This window comes from Hakea prostrata, chromosome 1 (assembly GCF_041222555.1).
Source record: "Hakea prostrata isolate BN-2017 chromosome 1, UWA_Hpros_2, whole genome shotgun sequence".
Classification (NCBI taxonomy): Eukaryota; Viridiplantae; Streptophyta; class Magnoliopsida; order Proteales; family Proteaceae; genus Hakea; species Hakea prostrata.
Window position 1 is genome coordinate 18,276,235 of NC_142600.1, and position 21,000 is coordinate 18,297,234.

General features: G+C 40.1%; 2 protein-coding genes across 3 annotated transcripts in view; one reads left to right on the plus strand and one right to left on the minus strand.

The window, feature by feature from the left end:
- The window catches only part of LOC149028026 (serine/threonine-protein phosphatase BSL3-like), a 39,133-nt gene extending 35,971 nt beyond the window's left edge, over positions 1-3,162 (plus strand). The window contains exons 20-22 of the mRNA XM_089168012.1: positions 975-1,110; positions 1,185-1,324; positions 1,439-3,162. Coding sequence (XP_089024138.1) covers positions 975-1,110; positions 1,185-1,324; positions 1,439-1,522 — 360 coding nt within the window. The 3' untranslated portion in view covers positions 1,523-3,162. The remainder of the gene's footprint in view (positions 1-974; positions 1,111-1,184; positions 1,325-1,438) is intronic.
- Positions 3,163-3,766: 604 nt separating this feature from the next.
- On the minus strand, positions 3,767-18,319 carry LOC149028027 (uncharacterized). 2 transcript variants are annotated; one of them, XM_089168021.1, is made up of 7 exons: positions 18,131-18,319; positions 17,966-18,039; positions 8,842-9,287; positions 6,890-6,981; positions 4,984-6,736; positions 4,694-4,898; positions 3,767-4,165 (listed from the first exon to the last, which is right to left on the minus strand). In XM_089168021.1, the coding sequence occupies exons 3-7, from the start codon at positions 9,227-9,229 to the stop codon at positions 3,910-3,912; spliced, it is 2,694 nt and encodes an 897-aa protein (XP_089024147.1). In that variant the 5' UTR covers positions 9,230-9,287; positions 17,966-18,039; positions 18,131-18,319; the 3' UTR covers positions 3,767-3,909. The 2 variants fall into 2 exon arrangements, with proteins under 2 accessions (XP_089024147.1, XP_089024156.1); XM_089168030.1 differs by having other exon boundaries at positions 17,966-18,050.
- Positions 18,320-21,000: the final 2,681 nt, after the last annotated feature.

The following is a 21,000-nucleotide window of genomic DNA, read 5'->3' on the forward strand; positions in this document are numbered from 1 at the left end:
GCACATACTGCTTCACCACAAGTATAGCCTTCAAACTAGTAGGACTACCATCAGGTACACCTTACCAGCAAACACCCATCTACATCGAATGGCTTTATTCTCAGGAGGCAAAGGGACAAGATCCCAGGTACAATTGTAGTGCAAAAGACAATTCTACCATTTTAGTAGCTATCCATTCTGTACTCGACAAGGCTTCTGCGACAGTCTTAGGAAGAAGGCATCTCTCAATGGTAGATAAACAAGCATGAAATGTGGACAAGTTAACATAAGAAACAAAATTAGAATCTGGATACTAAACACAACTTTGAGTGCCTTTGCAAAGAGCAATTGGAATATCAAGGTTAGACAGAGGACGGGGAGGACTTACCAGTAGAACTGGAGAGGAAGAAGGCACCAGGTGGTGTGGGAGCCGAAGGGGCAGCATCAGGTCTTATAGTTTTCTGGTTTGAAATTCTCTAGAAATCTGCCACAGGGTCAGGGGGAACTTGGGAGTCTTTAGGTTTGTGGTTGAGGAAGGGTACTTGCGGATCTTGAAGAAGAAAAGGTCTGTAAGCTGCTGCTGCTGTTTTTTGAGATTAAGAACCAATCAACAATTCAAGAGGAGAGAGCTTGCTTTGATGCCGCAGGTTTCCCCTCAATGGAACTTCACTCGATACCTCCTTAAATCAGGACTATGTTATGTATTTAATAATCACTATTCCAAGCTGGTACCCAATACAGTACTTTACCCCTTGAACACACAGAAGGTGCTAATCTTGCATCGACTCGATTACCAACTGAGATGTACTTGTCCAATTTTTGCCTTCATCTTAATTTAGTGAACAGTATCTGAGCTATTTGGGTTGGCCCTAGAAATCCAATCCTCTCATTCCATTCTGGAGAGTTCCTTAATTGACTTTTCTCTGTGGTAATTTGTTTACAATCTTTTGGAAGGCAGTTGCTTTTTCCCCCCTTGAAAGAATTTTATGTTGCAGCCTGATCGTGTGATGGAATTCTGCAACAACAATGAGCTCCAGTTGATTGTACGTGCTCACGAGTGTGTGATGGATGGGTTTGAGCGTTTTGCACAGGGGCATCTAATTACTCTTTTCTCTGCCACCAATTACTGCGGTAAGTTGTTACTGCCTTTGTTACCATGTGGAATTCTGCTGATTCATCTTTCTAATCTTCTTTATTTATCATAGGTACTGCGAACAATGCTGGGGCAATCTTAGTTTTAGGAAGAGATCTTGTGGTAGTTCCCAAACTTATTCATCCATTGCCACCGGCAGTTTCATCACCAGAAACATCACCGGAACGACATATTGAAGACACTTGGATGCAGGTTCAAATATATGATCTCTATTTGTGTAGTTATATAGTTTGTGCTCTCAATGGGTTTCTTTATAACATGCCACTGTGGAAGATTGATCTGATTCATTTGTATTTATGAAATTAGGAGCTTAATGCTAACAGACCTGCAACGCCAACTAGGGGTCGCCCTCAAGTTGCAAATGATCGTGGTTCTCTTGCCTGGATTTAGAATCTCCTTCAAATTTTGATATTCTTTCAATGGCCTACACAGCCTGAAGTTAGTGCCTCAAGCTGTGACTGAGATGGTTGTCTCACATGAAGCATGATGAGTCGAACTAAAATTTGAAACATGAAGCCATGAAAATGCGATTAGGGTCTCCACTGTAACCTCAGTATCCTCAAGCATAGGAGGAATTCCCAAGGTGGAAGTCTACTTCGGGGCAGAGTTAATGCCAAGGTTGCAGGAAGTGGTTGATCGCTGCCATAAAGGGAGGTTCCGAAACAAATGTCATGGATCCCCAAGAGCCCCTTGTACATTGAGCCAAAGACAGGTAGAAGTTACTTAAGTCCGTGATTTCCAGTTGTAGTGGTGATCACACGGTATATTTGTCTCGTTAGTCATTTCTGGTTATTCTTTTGTTCAACAATTTTTCTCTACACACCCCCCCCCCTCCCCAAAAAAAAACCCCCCAAACAACAAAAACAAACAAAAAACCCCTATTTTTGTTCCTTTCTCCCACATATGGGGGGTCTTGATATATGAGTGGTTAGATATATAGTACATATCCCGCGTGGGCATCCCATGTATCATAGAGTTGTTGCCTGGGTTCTTTCACAATGCCTTGTGTAATTTTCCTCATGCGGTTTGTACAATGTAACTTCATGTGTTGATAAAATGATTTGTGCTTTTGTCCAAGACTTCTTCAGAAATAAATCTGAAGGTAATGGTACATTGGTACCATAAGATGAAAGGCTTTACTTTGTTTCCTGCAGGATTGGAACAGATGAAACTTCTTACTGTTTATTTTGACTTGGACTATTAGTTGCTCCTATCGGTCTGTATGGTCCATACTTTCGCTCTTACTATAACTCAATGCTTAAGCGGATGGTGGCTTTGTATTTTTCCATCCCCTCCCCTCTATATTCAGTTAGCAGGTGGCACTGCTCACCTTGAATAAAATTTGAAGACGGGTATGCTTCCTTTGAAACTTGGCTCTTTGTCAGTATTGTTAGTATCCAAAATGTCAGATGTCTTTAAGAGGAGTTGCAAGCAATTCAATGTTCTTGGGAAGAACCAAAAAAAATAGTCCAAATAATACTGCCGTTTTAATAAGTTCTTTCTGTTGTGCACAAATCGTGTCATGCCCAGAAGAATGAAGTGTCGCAAGAATGTCTATTTGAATAATGTTGTGATGATAAGTCACTTACAGGTTAATTACCATAAGTTTATTACCTTATTCGATGTGCTCTTAACGAATCTAGCATGAAGAAATCTTGGTCTCTGATAGGTGTCATCCATGGTTTTCACAGGACGTAATCAACAGCTATAGAAAGTAAAACAAGATGAAGTTGAAGATGTGCATCCTTGTATTGGACACCAGGATTTTGTCTTCATGTAGCATAAATAAAATTTTTATTTTCCATTGACAACCAAAACGTTTTATTTTTCTTTTCTTTTCTAGCTACTTCGTTCATTCCTTTCGTTTTCCACCTAATGTCGTGCCAACAAACCCTACTTCTCCTTCCAGGGAAAAATAAGAAGATAAATCACCGAAAAAGGAACTTCCCAAGCACTCGCCAGAAGATACTTCAGTTACAGGTGACAACCACTGTTAGGGAGAACAGGTTCACCAGAAATTAAGGTGCCATCTCTGATCTCAGGTTACTCAGGAACAAATGTAAGATATTGAGATACAACCCGACTAGTTAATTTTAATGGCTGGGGTATCTTTCATGCATCTCCCTGAATACATTTTTGTTTCAACTGTTAGTATGCTGGATTATTGAATATGATCTGCTCTCCTATCTTCACCTTACTGCGCGTCTAAATAGTGACATGTTACCATCCAGCCACTGGGTAAAGGTAGAACGTTCAGAATTCCAGTACTCGTATGGCTCATTTATAAATTTGAATTGCCTCTTTAAGTTTGAAGTCTAGTATAATCTCCAAACTCAGCCTGTTAGCTAGCTTTAATCATGAAATTATTCATGCAAACATCTCGTAGAAAGTAATAACTCAACATGGGTAAATAAGCATTATGCTTATTATTAAAAAAACGCCCTCCACTCCCTCCTACCTGTATAGCATTGTTTAAACAAGCTACAAATTGATGCCTTTCAAGCAACTTGCAGACTCGGATGAGTTTTATGCCCCACCCCCACCCCCAAAAAAAAAAGAATAGAGAGCGAAGTTCCCCAGATGGCTTCTTTGGGTTAGGGGGTTGGGGGTTCTGTACATCTGCTATCCAGTTTCCAACATAATTCTTATAATACAAGACTGAGACTGGCAATTTAAAGAAAACTCACCACCAACAAAATCAAGCTTACAACAGAATGGCTTCAATGACATTTTTCATGTTGCACCAATTTGGTACGCAAACAAAAGTTATAAACATCTCACAGGTCATCACTTCCATCATGACTTTTAAAGTCATCGCTGTCTCCATCATCTACACTATCATTATTATCTATATCATCCCTGGCCTTCGAACTCAGAAGTACCTCACTGGGTACTGCTACATCCATCCAACTGAGCTCCTCTCCCTCAAGGGCTCCAGGATCCTCAACCCATTCTCCGGCATCACCGTCCATTGCCTCCAGGCATAATGGATCATAAGCACATGTGATGCTAGCTTTACTTTGTGCCAATTGCCTGACAATATAACCCCAAAAAGAAAAGGAAATATTTCAGGCCTCAGTTTGAATCTTCTGTAAATACTCCTAAGAGAACACAATATAACGAAAAAAAAAGAAGATATATATATATATATTTCAGGCCTCAGTTGGAATCTTTTGTAAATACTCCAAAGAGAAGAGAAACGCTAAGGGTGGAATCCATGTCTCAGTCCCCTCACAGAGCACACCAGTTAGGAATATCCACGACCAGAGAAAGCTCGGATCACTAATGAGATTCTTTAGCAGCTCCTGGGAGTTCAATCTAAGCACTGAATTAGGTCACTGAGCTAGGTCCAAAAGCGACATGGCGAACCATCTCAAGATGATTGAATAATTGGGATCATTTTAAGGTCGTGTTTCAAGGGTCCTTGGCATCAGCCATTAAAGGTTGGTAAAAAACAAGGCTGTGTAAATGTAAGAGGCACAGATTACGTCCTTTTCACATCTATTGCCCCCAGCGAGCATTCCTACTGAAAACTACAATTTGGATAAAAAAAGAAATTACCTCTCCTGAAGGTGAAGGTTATAATGAACAAAGACAAGGTCATTCAACCTCTCCTGCTCTAGCCGGTTCTTTTTCTTTGAATGCATATGCTCAAATGTTCTCCACTTTGTCCCACCACTGGTTCCACTACATGTTTGACTTAAGATCCTTACAGCAAAGCGTTGAAGATCTGGACAGTCTGCTGCATACAGGGACCACCACGTAGCTGTGGAAAAAGAAAATCACAGATTGATTATTGAATCAAATCTACATATGTCAACCAGGAAAAACCAGATAAAGTAAGCTCTCACCAGGGGATAATGATTCTCGACCCCTAATTGCCACAGGTCGGCTAAAATCCCCAACAGCATCCTCATAAAATGTTCTTTGTCTCATAATCATATCTTGAGCTGTCAGGTTAGGCTCTAGGGTCTCAATGCAATCAAGTAAGCCCTTTTGTATCACTTTGTTAGTGCAGAAGCTAGGATTATAAAATACAGATGGGTTTAGATAGCATGCAGCAGCATGGAGGGGACTATGCAGTTCCTCTTCCCAAACAAGATCAATAACCTTCAAGTATGGGAAATAATCAGATTCCTTGTTGTTGAAAGCCACGATAATGCTTTTCTTCGCCTTTCCCATTGCATCATATATATAACCCATAGAAGGCCTCTCTTCACTATCAGCTAAGTTTATGACAGTCAAAAGGGGTTTTGTGACCTTTAAAATTTTGGCACAAACTGACCAGAATCCAGGATCCACAACAATTTCTGTGACCTCCAGCCATGTTCTTTGTTTAGAAAGAGCGGACTGCATCCAAGTACTACCAGTAAACATCTGATGAAGATGATCTTTCAAAGATGCCATGCTTTGCAGAGCAGAGAAGTTGGTTGCAAATCTTGTACTGGCTGGTTTAACAATATCTTTTCCACCTGTTTTCTTCCTCATCAAATTTAAGACCCATGCATGATTATATATAAACTGACTTACTCTTTTGGCCTTCAGCAATACCTCTTTCACCTCTTCCATTTTTCCCAATTCTTCCAGCATTAAATCAATACAATGTGCTGCACTGGCACTCCAGAAAAAGGTTTTGTATTTGTTCATCAACATTTTGCCTGCAGCTTTGAAGTCAGGTGTAGTATCTGTCACAAATTGCACAATATTCTTCACGCCAACCTCTTCAACAATACCAACAAAGATATTAAAAAGCTCCTCAGAAGAATTTGCGGCATCAGATGCATCAATAGATCTAAGAAACATCATACCCTTGGGACAATAAACAAAAAAGTTTATAATCATATGACCAGTTTTATCCAGCCACCTGTCAGCCATGACTGTACACCCAGTGACCTCCCAAGACTTTTTAAGTTGTTGGCATAGTTCACCTACATCTTGGATGCTTTTGTTTAGCAAGTTGCCCCTCAAAGAATGATAAGAAGGCATTCTATATCCAGGACCTACAGCAGCAATGGCATCAGCCATCTGTTGGAAATATACAGAGTTTACTGCACTAAATGGTAAACCAACATCATACATGAAATTTGCAACAGCCATGTCTGCTTGGTCTATACTTTCTTGTGAAGCAAAGTTTTGGTGTACCGGAAGTTGAGATATTCCAGTAACAACCGGAATAACTTGCTTCCTCTGTCTCTTTCTTCTCCCAGAGGTCTCTTCATCGCCTTCTTTTCCTTTTCTTATTCCACTGCTTCCCAGTGTACAAAACATGCTTGGACTCTTTTGCACATCATCACTATTTCCTTCTTCGTTACCCTGTACGCCGGATGCCAAAGGGTTTTTGATAGTTTCCAATTCTTTCTGCTTCTTTAGCCTTTCCAAAACTTTAAAACCTAAATGCTGTTGCATTTGTGCTTTAACTTCATCAGGGACTTTTTCACATGGGGCTATGTTACCCCTCTCCCCTGCTAAATGTTGCTTCAACCTGGAAATTCCACCCCCAAGGATCATTTTATGACAATATCTGCACTTGATCTTTTGTCGGTCCCCATTCACCATCACTCCATGGGCCCACCCAAGATCAGTGGCCCTAGGAGGTGCCAGTCCCTTCCAAGAATTCAAAGTGAAAAAGAAACATTAGGAACACAAAAGTGAGTAAAGATTTGACTTCTACTTAACAAGAAGACATAAAAGAAATTACATGTTATTTCACACACATCCAAACCAAGTCAGAGAATACAAAAGACTATTGTTACACACTTGCTCTTCCTTGACTGGTACACTTGAGAATGCATCAAAGAACTCCCGCGACCCAACCACAAGCTGTTGATGTTCTGATTGGATTGGCACAGCTTCACAAGGAAAATGATGAAAAATCAGCCAAATTAGAGAAACTTCCTCTTACAGCAGTAAAATTAAGTAAAATACTTAATGATTTGAAACACTAGAACATGTTTAAGTTGATAAAACACTCATCAACTAATTTGGATGTAGAGATTTCATATGATGAATCAAACAATAATTTTTAGTCAGTCATAAGTACCACATTATGATACTTCCATCCAAAGATCTATGAACTAAGCCTGGAAAAGATGCTCGTGATCTAAGTATAGGTCATGGCTCTTCATAAAATTCCTTAATACCACCAGTTCTCCCAACAGCAGTCCAGCTTCTACTGTAAAAAAATGTTAATCTAGTGTCTTGACTGGTGGTTTTATTTTTTAACAACCCCCCCCCAACACACACACACACACACACACACAAAAAAAAAACCTCCTTTTGGAGGGCATTTACCACAGCACAATTTTTTTATGAGCTGAAAAAGGTTAAAGAACCTGAGGGGGAGAGAGAGAAAGAGAGAGATAATAAACCAAGATATGATAAATAACCATCTATTATGGATGTGAATTACCATATCTAGCCAATATAATAGATAACACCCCACCCCTTCTCGATTATGAACATAGACCTTGTAAATGACTCATCAAAGTGGTGGTTATTGTAAGCCAGAGAGATGCAGTTGTAAAAGCTTTGGCTAAGGTTCGCATACCATTTGAAATTGAACCAGCTTAACTAGCTAAGGTGGTCGGTGTGTCGTATGCAGTAAAAGCCATCACGTTCACCGATAAGGACCTCCCAACCAAAGATTGGGGGGGGGGGGGGAAATTGGTGTTTACAGATCAAAATCTATGAATGACCTGAGATTTCTTGCAGCACAGTATGGAAAGGGCTGGCTCAAAGGATGAAATCTGCTTCAGTTCTTCATCGGCCTCCCTGAAAATTAAGCATTTCTCATAATGCACCACCAGAAATGTTCAATTTCTTGGGCTGATTGTATTCATGACTTTTTTGGAGTAAAATTATACACATTTTCCAAAATGTGTTGGTTATATATTAGTAAGATCAAATTGAAATATTGTACTGTCAGACCCTGCATAAATGTTTTAAGATGCTTCTGAATCATTGCCAAAATAGAAGCAAGGCTTGGTTACTTGAAACCATCCAGAAGGTTCATTCAAACCTTTTAATTGGTTATTCTTTTTTGAGTTGTTATAGATAGCACCTTCCAACATCCTAGAGGCATATAAATCTGTCTGAAGCAAGTTTGTATCAGAGAAGAGATGCTAGTAATAAGGATATCCACAGTGCTATTTAACCACTTAGGCCAATTATAGAAGTTCAAAAAATCCAACTGAGTCAAGAACTTGAAAGAACAGCTGGCACCAAGCAACACAAGTCTGTAGTGTTAATAGTGGAATTTAAAATTACTAGCTTTCAAAGTAGAGGTTAGAATACAGAATCAAAAAAATAAGTAGAACAAAGTTGTAGAAGGGAAAAATACTAAATGCCAAGCAACCCAAGTCTGTAGTGTTAATAGTGGAGATGAAAATTATTAGCTTTCAAAGTAGAGGTTAGAATATAGAAATCAAAAAAATAAGTAGAACAAAATTGTAGAAGGAAAATATAAAATCTCATGCATAATAGATAGCATTAATCTTTTGCATTGTTATTGTGCCCCAAATTGTACTAGGTAAAAAACCAACAAAAGAAAAGTTGTATCCAGTGCACAAGCGTCTGTCTTTAGCAGGGTCTTGGGAGGTTCAGATGAAAGAAACCAACAATAAGAATTTAATATTACATATGCAAGGACAAAAAGTCATTGACACAAAGAGGATATTAAATAATTATAAGAAGAGAAGAAGATAGTAGACCATTTTTCATTGACTGGCTTGCTTCTTCTGCTTCTTGCAAGGAACGCAAACTCTCCAGTCTAGCTGCAGCCATCTCTCGATCAGACTCATTCGACACTGTATCTTTGTCTTCAGAAGATAGTGCATTCAAAATATCAGTACCCATCTTCTTTTGCTTCTTTTGTGATGTTTGCATTACCCCTGCACCTAAGTGCTTTCTAATGAGATCTCTTACTTCTTTTGGCACAGCCTCGCAACCCCTAATTTCACCCCTTCTATTTGCCAAGTGTTTTTTGAAGCGAGTAACACCTCCAATCATGCTCCTATGGCAATAATTACATTGGACATGATGCCTATGTCCCCCAACCATGGTCCCATGTTGCCATCCTATGTCTTTGGCACGTGGCATCTAATTACGTAAACTTGCCCAATCCTTGTACCCAATTTTAATTAAAATATCTGCAGCGCTGATACAATAGAAACAGAATATATAAGATTCAAACCATGAATATTAAGAACATGTTAAGATTGCATCAAACTACCAAGCTGGAAATTGCATACTTGATTTCATGTCTAGAAAATATTTTAAACCTATCAAACTCTCCAATGAATTGCAATTCCAACAGTCACAATAAGTAGATGTAAGATTTAGAATCAACCATTACCCCCCTAATGAAATGGAATTATTATTTTAAAAAAGTGTCCATTTGAATCATCAAAAGAAATAGCAACCACAGACATTTCATGGCTGACACTAACAGTAAGCCAAACATGCACACACTATCAGAGTGAGCAATAACCAAAAGGCAGAAATACCTGCAAAAGAAAGGGGACGATAAAAAAGAAAAATGAACCAATAAATTCATATCAAAAGGTAACTGGAAGTGCTAGCACATGTGAAGCTAAAACGAAAAGGATGAAGAAAGTATGCAATTGCCCATGCATGTCCATGAATAAGAGACCTAGCAAGAGGGGGAAGGGGGTCAAGAGAGAGACAATACAGGCAAAAAATGACAAACGTAAACGTCTAAGCCCACCTCATAGAAGATAACAAGCAGAAGGCACCATTGCTTGCTATGGGGCCGGTGGCCGGGGGGGGGGGAGACTTCCATATCTGTAAAGACTGAGCAGGGTTCAAGATCTCAAATTAAAGGATAAAGAGAAAGGAACTGCTACACTACACATGCACACACAAAATAAGCTCTTCAAAAATAACAATAAAAGAAAATCCTGGTCAGCCCATATGTCAAAATCTGAAACCCTTGATACATTGAAGTCCCAGTAGAACAAACTCCTTTGCTTTAGAAGCTACACATAAGCCAGAAGAAGCTACCTTCATATCATAGTTATCACGGCCAGTCCTCAGGCCTCTAGGTGTCTGGCTGAAAGGATGCATTGGTTACTTGGCAAGACCTACATGACTTGCTGATGTTGCCTTAACCCCTCCACCACCGTCCATCACCAAGATGCTGTAACAACTCTGCTTCACATGCTATATAATTTGTTCCACAGCTGGAAGGATTTACTGATAGTTTCTGGCCTTTTCTGTTGCTCAACTCTATGGCCCAGTTGGCAATAAATTGCTCCACCCCCCCCCCCCAAATGACTTCTTAAGAATGCCTCATTAGATCTTGGATCATAGTATAAAATTACCATTGTGTTCCATAAAAGGCAATTACGAAGTTGCAGAACATACAGTCTAAGTGATGTGAACCCAATTTTAGGGTTAGGATTACTAGGATGATTTCCCTAAAATTAAGGGCTCCGGAATATTTAATAAATTTGAAAGCAAAAAAAAGAATCAAATGGGTGGTTCTAGAATTACTGGGGAATTTAAGGAAAGGGTATGGGATGATTTGGAGGTTTTTCAAAGATTTAAGGGTGGTCCTGGTTTGGTAAAGGCTAACTAAAAGGTCTATGGATTTTACGATTTTGTTAACAGGAAAATATGATTGGGTTTAGGTTTTAACACGTGGCATGGGGGAGTACAGAAAACCTAGACTTATCCAAAAGTGCCCTGGGAAGTCTGCAGTTAGGTTAGAAAATGGTTGGAGATGGTTTTGACTCACTATGGTCCCTGAATCTCTAGAGGAAGGAGAGGTTGTTTAGAAGATCTTGGGCAGTCTTGATTTTGCTTTTTTTTTTTTCTTTCTTTTTCTCTTTTCTTCTTTCTTTCTTTCTTTCTTTTCCTTCTCTTTTCTTGTTTTAGATCTACCGCAAGTCAGAGAGGGGTTGAGGGGGTAGCCCAACAGGGGAGAGAGGGGGAAGGGGATGCTGGCAGGTCGAAGGGAGGTGGCGAAGGGTTCAGGTGCATCCCAGGGGGTAGGGGAGGGATTCTAGGGTATCGTAGGGGTTGGGGAGGGTGCAGTCAAGGGTGTGACAGCAAGGTGAAGGGGTTTCCTGGGTTGCGCAGACGGGACGAGGGGAGGAGGGGCTGGGGGTTGTGCGACCGGTTAGGGAGGTGGAGGGGGCTGGGGCTGCTGCAATTGAAGGAGAAGGGGTAGGGAGGTTGCTGGTACTTACTTGTCTGCAGAATTAGGAGGAAGATTGGCGGACTTGGCTGGAATCCCAGGACAGACTTGACAGTGAATAAGAGAGTTGGACAACCGCAAGGTCCCTCTAAAAAGGACCCCGCCACACCTTCTTGGCTGCAATTCTTCAATAGTTTATTAATCCACACATCTAGACAAAACAAGACTGAAAATTAAGAACAAATTCTGAAATTAAATTCCAGCAGATAATTAGGGCTGAAATTGACCAACATACCCTTCTTTGAGGGTTCGACCAGCGTTAGGTGCACCACTTTGGAGTGCCTTTGATGCCCACTCCAAGGTTTTGGCCAGGGGGTGGACCCTTGTTCACATCAATTCTCCCCCTCTCAAAGACGTTCATCCCCGATGAATGGTTTATCTATGTTGGGACTCTTGATGCAGTTGGGATGGTCTTCAAAGTTGGCCTCTTCGGAGTTCAACTAGACTGGACTGGGCAATCATGACTGGCGTGCTCTATGCGGGGTCCCTCTGGTTGGTGCGCATGACCTACCTTCTCCTGGCATCTTCAGCAAGGTTTAGGTGCAGTAGTATGATCTTTTGTCCTCTATGCTCAAAGATGGACTTGTTCTCTCGGCAAGGGATAGTTACGTCCTTGTCGTAAAGCCATGGCCTCCCTAAGATAATGTCAGCCATGTTTATAGTACTACATCGCACCATCTCGTTTGAGTAGGAGTGTAAGGTGACTGGGACTAGACAGTAGACACCTAGTTGAGATACCCATCCTGGCATAGTTGAGTAAAGAGACCTTGTATGGTTGGGGATGCTTCTCTGGCTTGAGTGCTACTCTCTGTATGAAACTCTCAGAGACTGTTGACAATGCTACTGTTTGTCCACGATGGTCTGTGCTATAAGTCCTCCCCCCGTAGTCTTGTGTGTAAGATAGAGTTCCAACGCCAGTCTTCCTCTTCAGTAACAGTCACTAAGATCTTAGACATCAAGTTGAGCTGGGCCTCTAGATCGATCTTATCTTCACTATACTCCTCATCAAAGTCTAGTGTTGGACACTAATAGATCTCTTTTGGATCTGAATTTGACTGGCTGGTGTCTAAGACTGAGTCCTCTCCTCTTAGGACACTCTCAAACAAAGTGTCCTCTCTCATGACAATAGAAACACTCACCAAGGTTATTGCTGAAAACGTGCCCACAGATCTCTGCTCTGATAGGATTCAGCACCTTAGTTGTTACAGGTGTACTGGAGTGTAGGGTTTGGCAGTTGGTGGGTTTCTTCTAAAGCTCTAACTGATCTGCTTCTTTTGCACTAATAGGAACTCTACTCGAAGGGCTTTGTCGAATCGGTCTTTGAGGTCTAGGATCTCTGTGACTCCCAGTGTTAACTGTATGTTTCATTTCAGACAAAGTTTGAACCAGGTCATGGTCTGGAGGTTGCTTGAGGTTGCTTACTCTAGTGCCTGTCTTGGATGCCAGGGAATTAAACTGCTAGACATAATCAGCTACAGACATGGTACCTTGTTTCAAGGTGTGGAACTGCTCCTACAATCTAGCCGTGTAGTGCTCCGAAAGGTACCTTTCAGTGAGTTCTTTTTGCATTTGGTTTCATGTGGTTGGTTCTCTGTCCACATAGTACAGCTTTCAGTCCATAGTGCTCCACCAATCTCTGGCTGCGCCTACCAATTTGGTCTTTGCTAGCCTCATCTTTTTGTCTTCTGATAGGTCATACCAGTCAAAATAATCATCAAGGGCAGCTCTCTAATAGTAGAAAACCTGAAGATCTAGGGATCCATTGAACTCCATCTCCAATTTGACCTTGTGGTGGTCTACACACCTCTTCGTTGATCATGTCCTCCATTAAAGTATGATGGCAAAGCCTTCAAGTAAAGGTTGCGCTCCCTAAGGTCTCCTCCGCTGTCCATCCTTAATTAATGGTCATAGATAGGATTATTATACCTGGATTCTTTGGTATGCCAGTTTCTGTCTCTAGAGTTTCTGTGAAGATATGGTCAGCTTCTCCATCACCTCTATAACCCCTTGCGCTGCTAGTTTCTTCTCTGTGGGGCACATACACCTAGGAGTCAAGTCTAGGTACGGGCAGTGGAGGTTGGTGCCTACATGGGATCTCCATTCCTGTTTTGTTCAACAGCAGTCACTCTGGCATTCAGATCAGCTAACTGAGCTAGCATGTCTTGTTGGGTCCTCAAAATCTGCTCCAACTGTCTAGCAATTCTTGGCTCATCCATGGTGATGATGTGGTGGTACTAGGGTTTACTAGAACCACAAATATGAAACCCAATGATGTAGAACCCAATTCTAGCATTAAGGTTCCTAAGATGATTTCCCTAAAATTAAGGGTTCGCCAGAATCTTTGATAAATTGGAAAGCAAAAGAATAAGAATCAAAAGGTCAGTTCTAGAATTATTAGCGAATTTAAGGAAAAGGTACGGGATGATCTGGATGTTCTTTCAAAAATTTATGGGTAGTCCTGGTTTGGTAAAACCTAACTAAAAGGTCTATGGATTGTAGGATTTGATTAACAGCAAAATAAGAAATGGGTTAGGGTTTTAACAAGTGGCATGGGGAAGTAGGGGAAAACCTAGACTTATCCATGGAACTTAATTTCGGCGAAATTTCGCCGAAATTCGCTGATGTCGGTACTCAGGGAACTGAAAGGGTGGGGCGAAACGACATGGGCGGGATATCGCCGAATCTCGCCGAATCAGCAAAAATCGCTGCCGTCGGTGTCTCGTTGAAGGGCTGTAGTTGTTTTCTCCATGTCAAGTCTCAACTGCCGTCGGTGTCTCGTTGCTCAGCCGCTGCATCTATTCATGTTATACACAGAAGAAGTTCACAGAAAAAGAGAGAGAGAGAGTTGCACTTGCCGTCTCGCGTTCGACTTGTGGGAGAAATTTTCCATCCATTAAGAGAAGATTCGTTGCTATGGAGGTGGTTTTTCGAACTGCTGCACCCTGATTGCAGTCGGTGACTGACTTCTTTGTGAAGAAGACGACTTCTCCGTGAAGAAGTGAAGAAAACAAAGTGATGAAGATTTTGATTTTTAGGTTGTGAATTCCAACCATACATGTGGTTCATGGAACACCATCGATTTATACAAAAACAAAATAAAAAATATTAAGATAAACATGAGTTGATGTTTTACAGAGATATTTACATTATTTTACTAATATTTTAAACTTCACTTTCCAAATTCCAATAAACTTTATACGTGTGTGAGTCGTGTGAGTCATGTGAGCAATGAGTATTTATGAGATGGATTTTAATGGGCCAGGTTAATATCGGCGAAATCTCGATTTCGCCGGTTCGACTGGTTCGCCAAGTGGCTTGGCGAACCAGCGAAATCCGGCGAGATTTCGTTCCTTGGACTTATCCAAAAGTGCCCTGGGAAATCTGCGGTTAGGTTAGAAAATGGTTGGAGATGGTTTTGACTACCAATGGGTTATTGAAAAGATCTTGGGCAGTCTTGATTTCTCTTTCTTTCTTTCTTTTCTTTTTTTTTCTTTTCTTTCTTTTTATTTCTTTTCCTTTACTTTTCTTGTTTCAGATCTGCTGCAAGTCAGAGAGGAGCTGGGAGGGAAGCCAAATGGGGGAGAAAGGTGGAAGGGGATGCCGCAAGGTAGAAGGGAGGTGGGGGAAGGATTCAGGTGAGTCAACAGGGGTAGGGGAGAGATTGTAGGGTATCGTAGGGGAGGGGGAGGGTGCTTTCAAGGGTGCGACACCAAGGGGAAGTGGTTTTCTGGGGTTGCGCAAACAGGGGAAGGAGCAGGGGGGTTGTGTGATGGGTTTGGGAGGTGTGGGAGGGGCTGGGGTTGCTGCTCTTGAAGGGGAAGGGGTGGGGAGGTTGCTGGTACTCGTGTTTAGGATTAGGAGGGAGATTGGCGGACTTGGCTGGAATTGCAGGACTGACTTGACGGTGAATAAGAGACCTTAAACAACAGCAAGGTCCCTCTCAAAAGGACCCTGCCGCACCTTCTTGGCTGCAATTCTTCGATAATTTTATTAATCCAAACTTCTAAATAAAAGAAGACTCTGAAAATTAAGAATAGCTTAAATTAAATTCCAGCAGATAATTAGGGCTGAAATTGACCAACATACACCTCTTTGAGTGTTCGGCCAGCCCAAGGTGCACCACTTTGGAATGGCCTTGGGACCCACCCTAGGGTTTCGGCCAGGGGGTGGACCCCTGTTCACATCAATAAGATCTACCAATCACCTAAGAGTCAAGAGGAACCAAGCTTCTTGTATGCTTGCAATTGGGAGATGGATCTAGGCATTATGCCAACAGGCAGTGTAGAACCTCAGCCCATAATAAAGTTGAAAGATGCCCCTCTTTACGTGTAGTGCTAAAAGTCTTTCTCTAAAAGGATTTATTATGAAAGATGCATCACACCTTCATAGCACGTGTTCCAACAATTAAGGGGAGCCATGTACAGTGCCCTCTTGTAACAGATATCTTATTACAACTGGCAAATGTGCTGGGAACTGCAGGGTTGGCCATCCAGAAAACCCCAATAATGTAACCCGGGGTTTTGGGATAGGTTTCAGGATCTTCCAGATAGGAACCAGCACAAAACTAGGGTTTCTGGATGCTTTGGCTATGGGTTTTAGGATCTCTAAACCTGCTGGGTATAGTAAATCAGACCTGAATGCTTATTGGATTTCAAAATTCAGATTTGAGGATTTTAATTCTAGGAAAAGTTAGGGTTATGGTTAGGGTTGGAAAGGGCTCGGTCCTACTTGTTCTGTAATGGCAAAATTATGCCTTGTCTTATTCTATCTATCAGAGCATGAACTGATGAAAGAAATTAACAATTCAAAAATCTGCAGCTTTAAATTTTCTGCAACTCCTCAGGGTTGAAGATGAAGTGCAAAACTTTTAACGTCGATGAAAGAAAACAGATTTGCAGAAAATAAGGTTAGGACTTGATTCTAAGGCCTCCCGCGATTCTAAGGGAAGGGAAAGGGGTGGCAAAGGGGCTGGGAATCAAGGTTTCCTAAGGGGATTCGGATTAGGCTGCCAGGGGAGGGAAGGAGGGAAAGGGAGGCTTTGTGGGTGGTAGAAGGGATGTTGGCTTGGCATGGTAGCAGGGATAGGGGCTGGGAATGGTTGTGCAGGAGAGGGAAGGGGTGGGGAAGAACTGTACTTGTGAGCTGAGAAGGTTTGCTGATTGTAGCTTGAGTGGTTGGAGAAGAAAAAACTAGAAAATTGCTGAAACAATAGCTCAAAAAGATAAGACTTCTTTAAGAGGAATCTTATCCTAACCACCAAGCAACTTAAACTCTTACCAATCTAGGACTCCAACTAACTCAAGAAAAGGACACACACACCCCTACAACTACTGGCTGGACCTATTCCAGCCACTAAGGACTCAACCCAGGGGTAGTAAACGACAAAATTACCCCTCCTGGACTTGCAACCCACACTAGGGGCTTTGAACCTTCTTTCGCCCCCCCCCCCAGGCTGCCGCTGGGTGTTTACGTCACCCAAAACCTGATTCTTTGACTTTCACCTCATTTTAGAAGTTTCTTACAAAGAAAACAACTAACATGTAGCACAATACATTTGAGTGGCAATACCTAGAATGCTCTAATTAAAATAATTTTATTGTACCCAACAATATTAGAAGGAAGCAAATTTACTTTTCAAGTCCTCACAATTACTTTGAAAAACTGATCTGTTTCATTGGAAAAATGAATTCACCATTGGTTACAATAGGGCTTGTAGTACAGATGTTGGCTACCTAGCTGAAATGAAGTCACGAACTCAATTTCACACTGACTGAGCATACCTAAATCTAGTATGGCCTCAAATGGAGCTGATTGGGAGGCAAGAATCCATGTAACCGACCCCATTCAGTTCGGGCAAGGCTTCTTCTTCTTATTGTTGTACACAATATCTACATCTTCACATCTAGCACTAGTATTCTCTATGATATACCTGGAATTTCTTATAGTTAAACGCCAGCAAAAATAAGAGAAACCAATAACTGGTCGCATAAAAAGAAAAAAACATACAGGGGAGGGGAATCCCTGTATCTAAATTCCAGTTAAGTCTTTCAGACTGGATAAAAGAAAGGGGGGAAAATGTAGAAGGCTCCAGTCCCTTAGCATCAGAAAGAATTTATTCGTTTCTCTTCCAGAGCCTTCCCGACTGTCAAAATGAGAAGCTTTTCCATGACATTAGAATGACTGAAGAAACAATAATAGAAGATGTTCAACACCACATAACAAATGCACAATGCATTAGAGTAGGCCTCAACAGCTCTGTTCAAAAGGTGTCCACAGTGAAACATTTTCTATCTTAGGCTGCGCACTGAACAGGAGCATTCTGGACTAAAGCACTGAAGCTTCCCATATCATCAAAAGTATGATTTTTTTCCCAGAAAGAAAAAAGAAATGGACTTGAGTCATCGAATGAGAACAGGAAACTATGAATTGGCTCGATTTTATTATACTCTAAAAGAGTTAACATAAACATGAAATCGCTAGCTTAACTGTATGAAACAGAAAACTCCAATACGAAGCAGATCATTCTACAGACGAGTATCTATGGGTCAAATCTATAGTTTTGCAATTTGAAACTATTCTCATCAAAAAAAATGACTGAAAGCAATTTGACTTACTTTGTAAAAGCCCTCTTCCGGTACAATTTAAAAAACCCGAAACACCGGTTCCCTGATCGGGAACAGTAGCAGATCTGAAAGTTATCTAATAAGAAATCAGATGAAACCATCGTACAGAGAAACGAAAAAGGAGAATGATTCAGATGCATTAGTTTTAGTTCGAACCGCTGTAAAATGGATCAACCCCTGTCAAGAACTCTGAATTCTACAATCTGAAGCATGTCGGTGTTGGTTTCGGGATTAATCGTCGGCAGAAATCGTCTCGGATGATGCCGATTGATCCCGGAGGCGCAGTGTTTCGGAAAGACGACTGTGTAGAAAGTAGAAACCCTACGACGGGACGGTGCGCTTATCGCTACCCGTCAACAATCATTGTATCGGTTTGTGTCCGTAGTCATTTTATTTAATCAGTCCACGGGCTGGGCCTAGGAAACAGTCGGCCCATTCTTATTTGGGCTTTGTGGTAAAGCAAGATATCTGGTTGGACAATCATTGTATCGGTTTGTATCGTAGTCATTTTATTTAATCAGGCCTCGGGCTGGGCCTATGAAATAGTCAGCCCATTCTTATTTGGGCTTTGTGGTAAAGCAAGATATCTGGTTGGCCCAATCATGGAGAAAATCTATTGATAGCGGACTTGTTTCTATTTTCTACTACATGGCTTGTTAATGGCTGAAATTTAGTGGAAAAAATTAGCATGGTTTACTGAACAGGCATGCCTAGAAGAATAGCTAGGTGAGAGCACCCAGTTGCGACGGTAGAGGACTGTGTTTTCCTCGTACTCTTTTATCACATATTTATGAGAGAGGCCTACTTCTGATTCACTTTGTCAGTGTTCACGCCCTTTACAATTAGTACGTGTTTGGTAACATTTTCGTTCTAAGAGACCAATTCTTATGCAAAACTATGTTTATGTGTTTTTGTGCTAAAAGACTGTTCTTTGATTGGAAATGCGCGTTAGATAAATCCGTTTTGAAAATATTTTCATAACACTATTATAATAAGTTGGTGTTTGATAAACTTGTTATAAGGTTTCGATGGGGACTAATTTTATCACTTCCGTTTCTATTATTTGGTAAAAATGTCTTTTTGATGTTTTGCAAAATGTGTTCTTTAGACCGATCCGTTCTTAAATAATAGAAGAACTAACCCTTCTAATAACGCATCTAACCCTTTCTTTTGTTACCAAAAACGTTTTATAAGAATGTTACCAAACGCGTCCTTAGCATTCCTGCAATTAACAATTAAGACTGTGATACGTGACAATAAATTATCCAAGGATCACAATCAAAACCTATACTAGGAAAAAACTGATATTCTCTTATCCACAATCTGTTTTCTCCTATTTCTTTAATTCAAGTATTATTTTGGGTGGGTGTCTGAGATTCATCTAGGCCAGCTTGCGCGCATCTTGATTACATCCTCAACGTGTGCTTTTGTCGTTCGCAAGGGTTAAACCCATGACCTCTCCGAGTAAAAGATGCAAATATTTCGTACACAAATTTCCTCAATCTATTTCAGCCTTTTATTTGTTTAATTCAATATTTAATAACGTGAATAAGGCTCTTTTTGGTATCAATTATCATTGTCAATTATGAGAAATTTTCATTATTTTAAATTGTTTGGCATCAACTCTGAATTTTATTTTTATTTAAAATAATAGAAAAACCTCCAAAATCCATAATGAACTTTTTGTCCATTATGGATTATGATGAGAATTTCATTATCTTCATTTGTGTAAGTTTACTTAAAGTTCTATAAGTAAGATGAGAGTAAAATAGTCAGTACACATTCTTTTATAACAACCATACTTTTTCCTTCTTTTCTCACTTGTTTACTATCATTTTTAACAATTTTTTATCTTGACACCAAACTTATTTTCCATTTCATAATTTATTTTCGATAAAATTCACCAAACCATTTTTCATTCTTGACCAAAAATGAATTTTTGTACTTATTTATTTTAAATAGGCATAATAGAGAATGAGAATTGATACAAAAAAGAGCCTAAAATTCGTACACAAATTAATTCTTATAATAAATTACATTTAAGATTAATATTTAATAACGTGAATAAAATTCGTACACAAATTAATATTTATAATAAGATGTGAACACATATTCCATGACAGCCTTAATCAACGGAATCATTGTTTTGATGTGATTGGACAAAGACTGCTACCAAATAATCAAAAGTAACACATAAATTTTGACCATATGTAATGGTAGTGTAAGTCTAGTCTTTGTTTTATTTAGGTTGAAAGTCTAATTGAATTTGACAAATGAGCGTGACCCCAATATCCAATAATGGATCGTACATGGAAGTGTTGAATATGTGGAATGAAATTTGTGGATGCTAGAAGTGTTGAAAATTCCACTTGAATTGCATCTCTCTTGAGCGGTCCTTTTGAAATATTTGATTATTAACTTTATACTATGAGATATTAATCTCGACTAGTTAAGTCAGAGGTTATTTTAATTTTATTTTGTTGGTCCTATCTTATATACCATTTTCTTACTTGATAAACAGATAATGTTCGTGCAGGTCAAAAACACATGGAAAAAAAATGATGGTCTACATCCTTTACAGTTTTTTGTAATTTTTATATGAGATTGTGACACGTGACAGTTAATTATCCAACAATCAAATTTAAAGCTCACTAAGAATTGAAACCAATGAATCCCTAAGGGTTGCACCCATCCGGCGGCGGCATTTCATTTCCAGTATTAAAAAAAGCACCAGTACCCAAAAAATGAATCCCTAAAGGGCCTGTGGTTACATGAGTTTGGAGATTCCAAATATCTAGAGATTTCAAATCTATGGAGTCATAATTTATAAAATTAACTGTTTGGTTAACCGAATATGTGGAATGAAATTCGTGGATTCATTAGTAATTTTTGTGAATGCGCAAATGTTTAGCGTTTTTATAGTAGGGATGGAATCTTTGGATTTCACTCCATACCCATAAATCTACAGATTAACGTTTTTAGTGTAAAAAGATAAATCTCTATATTTCATGAATCCATAGATTTTC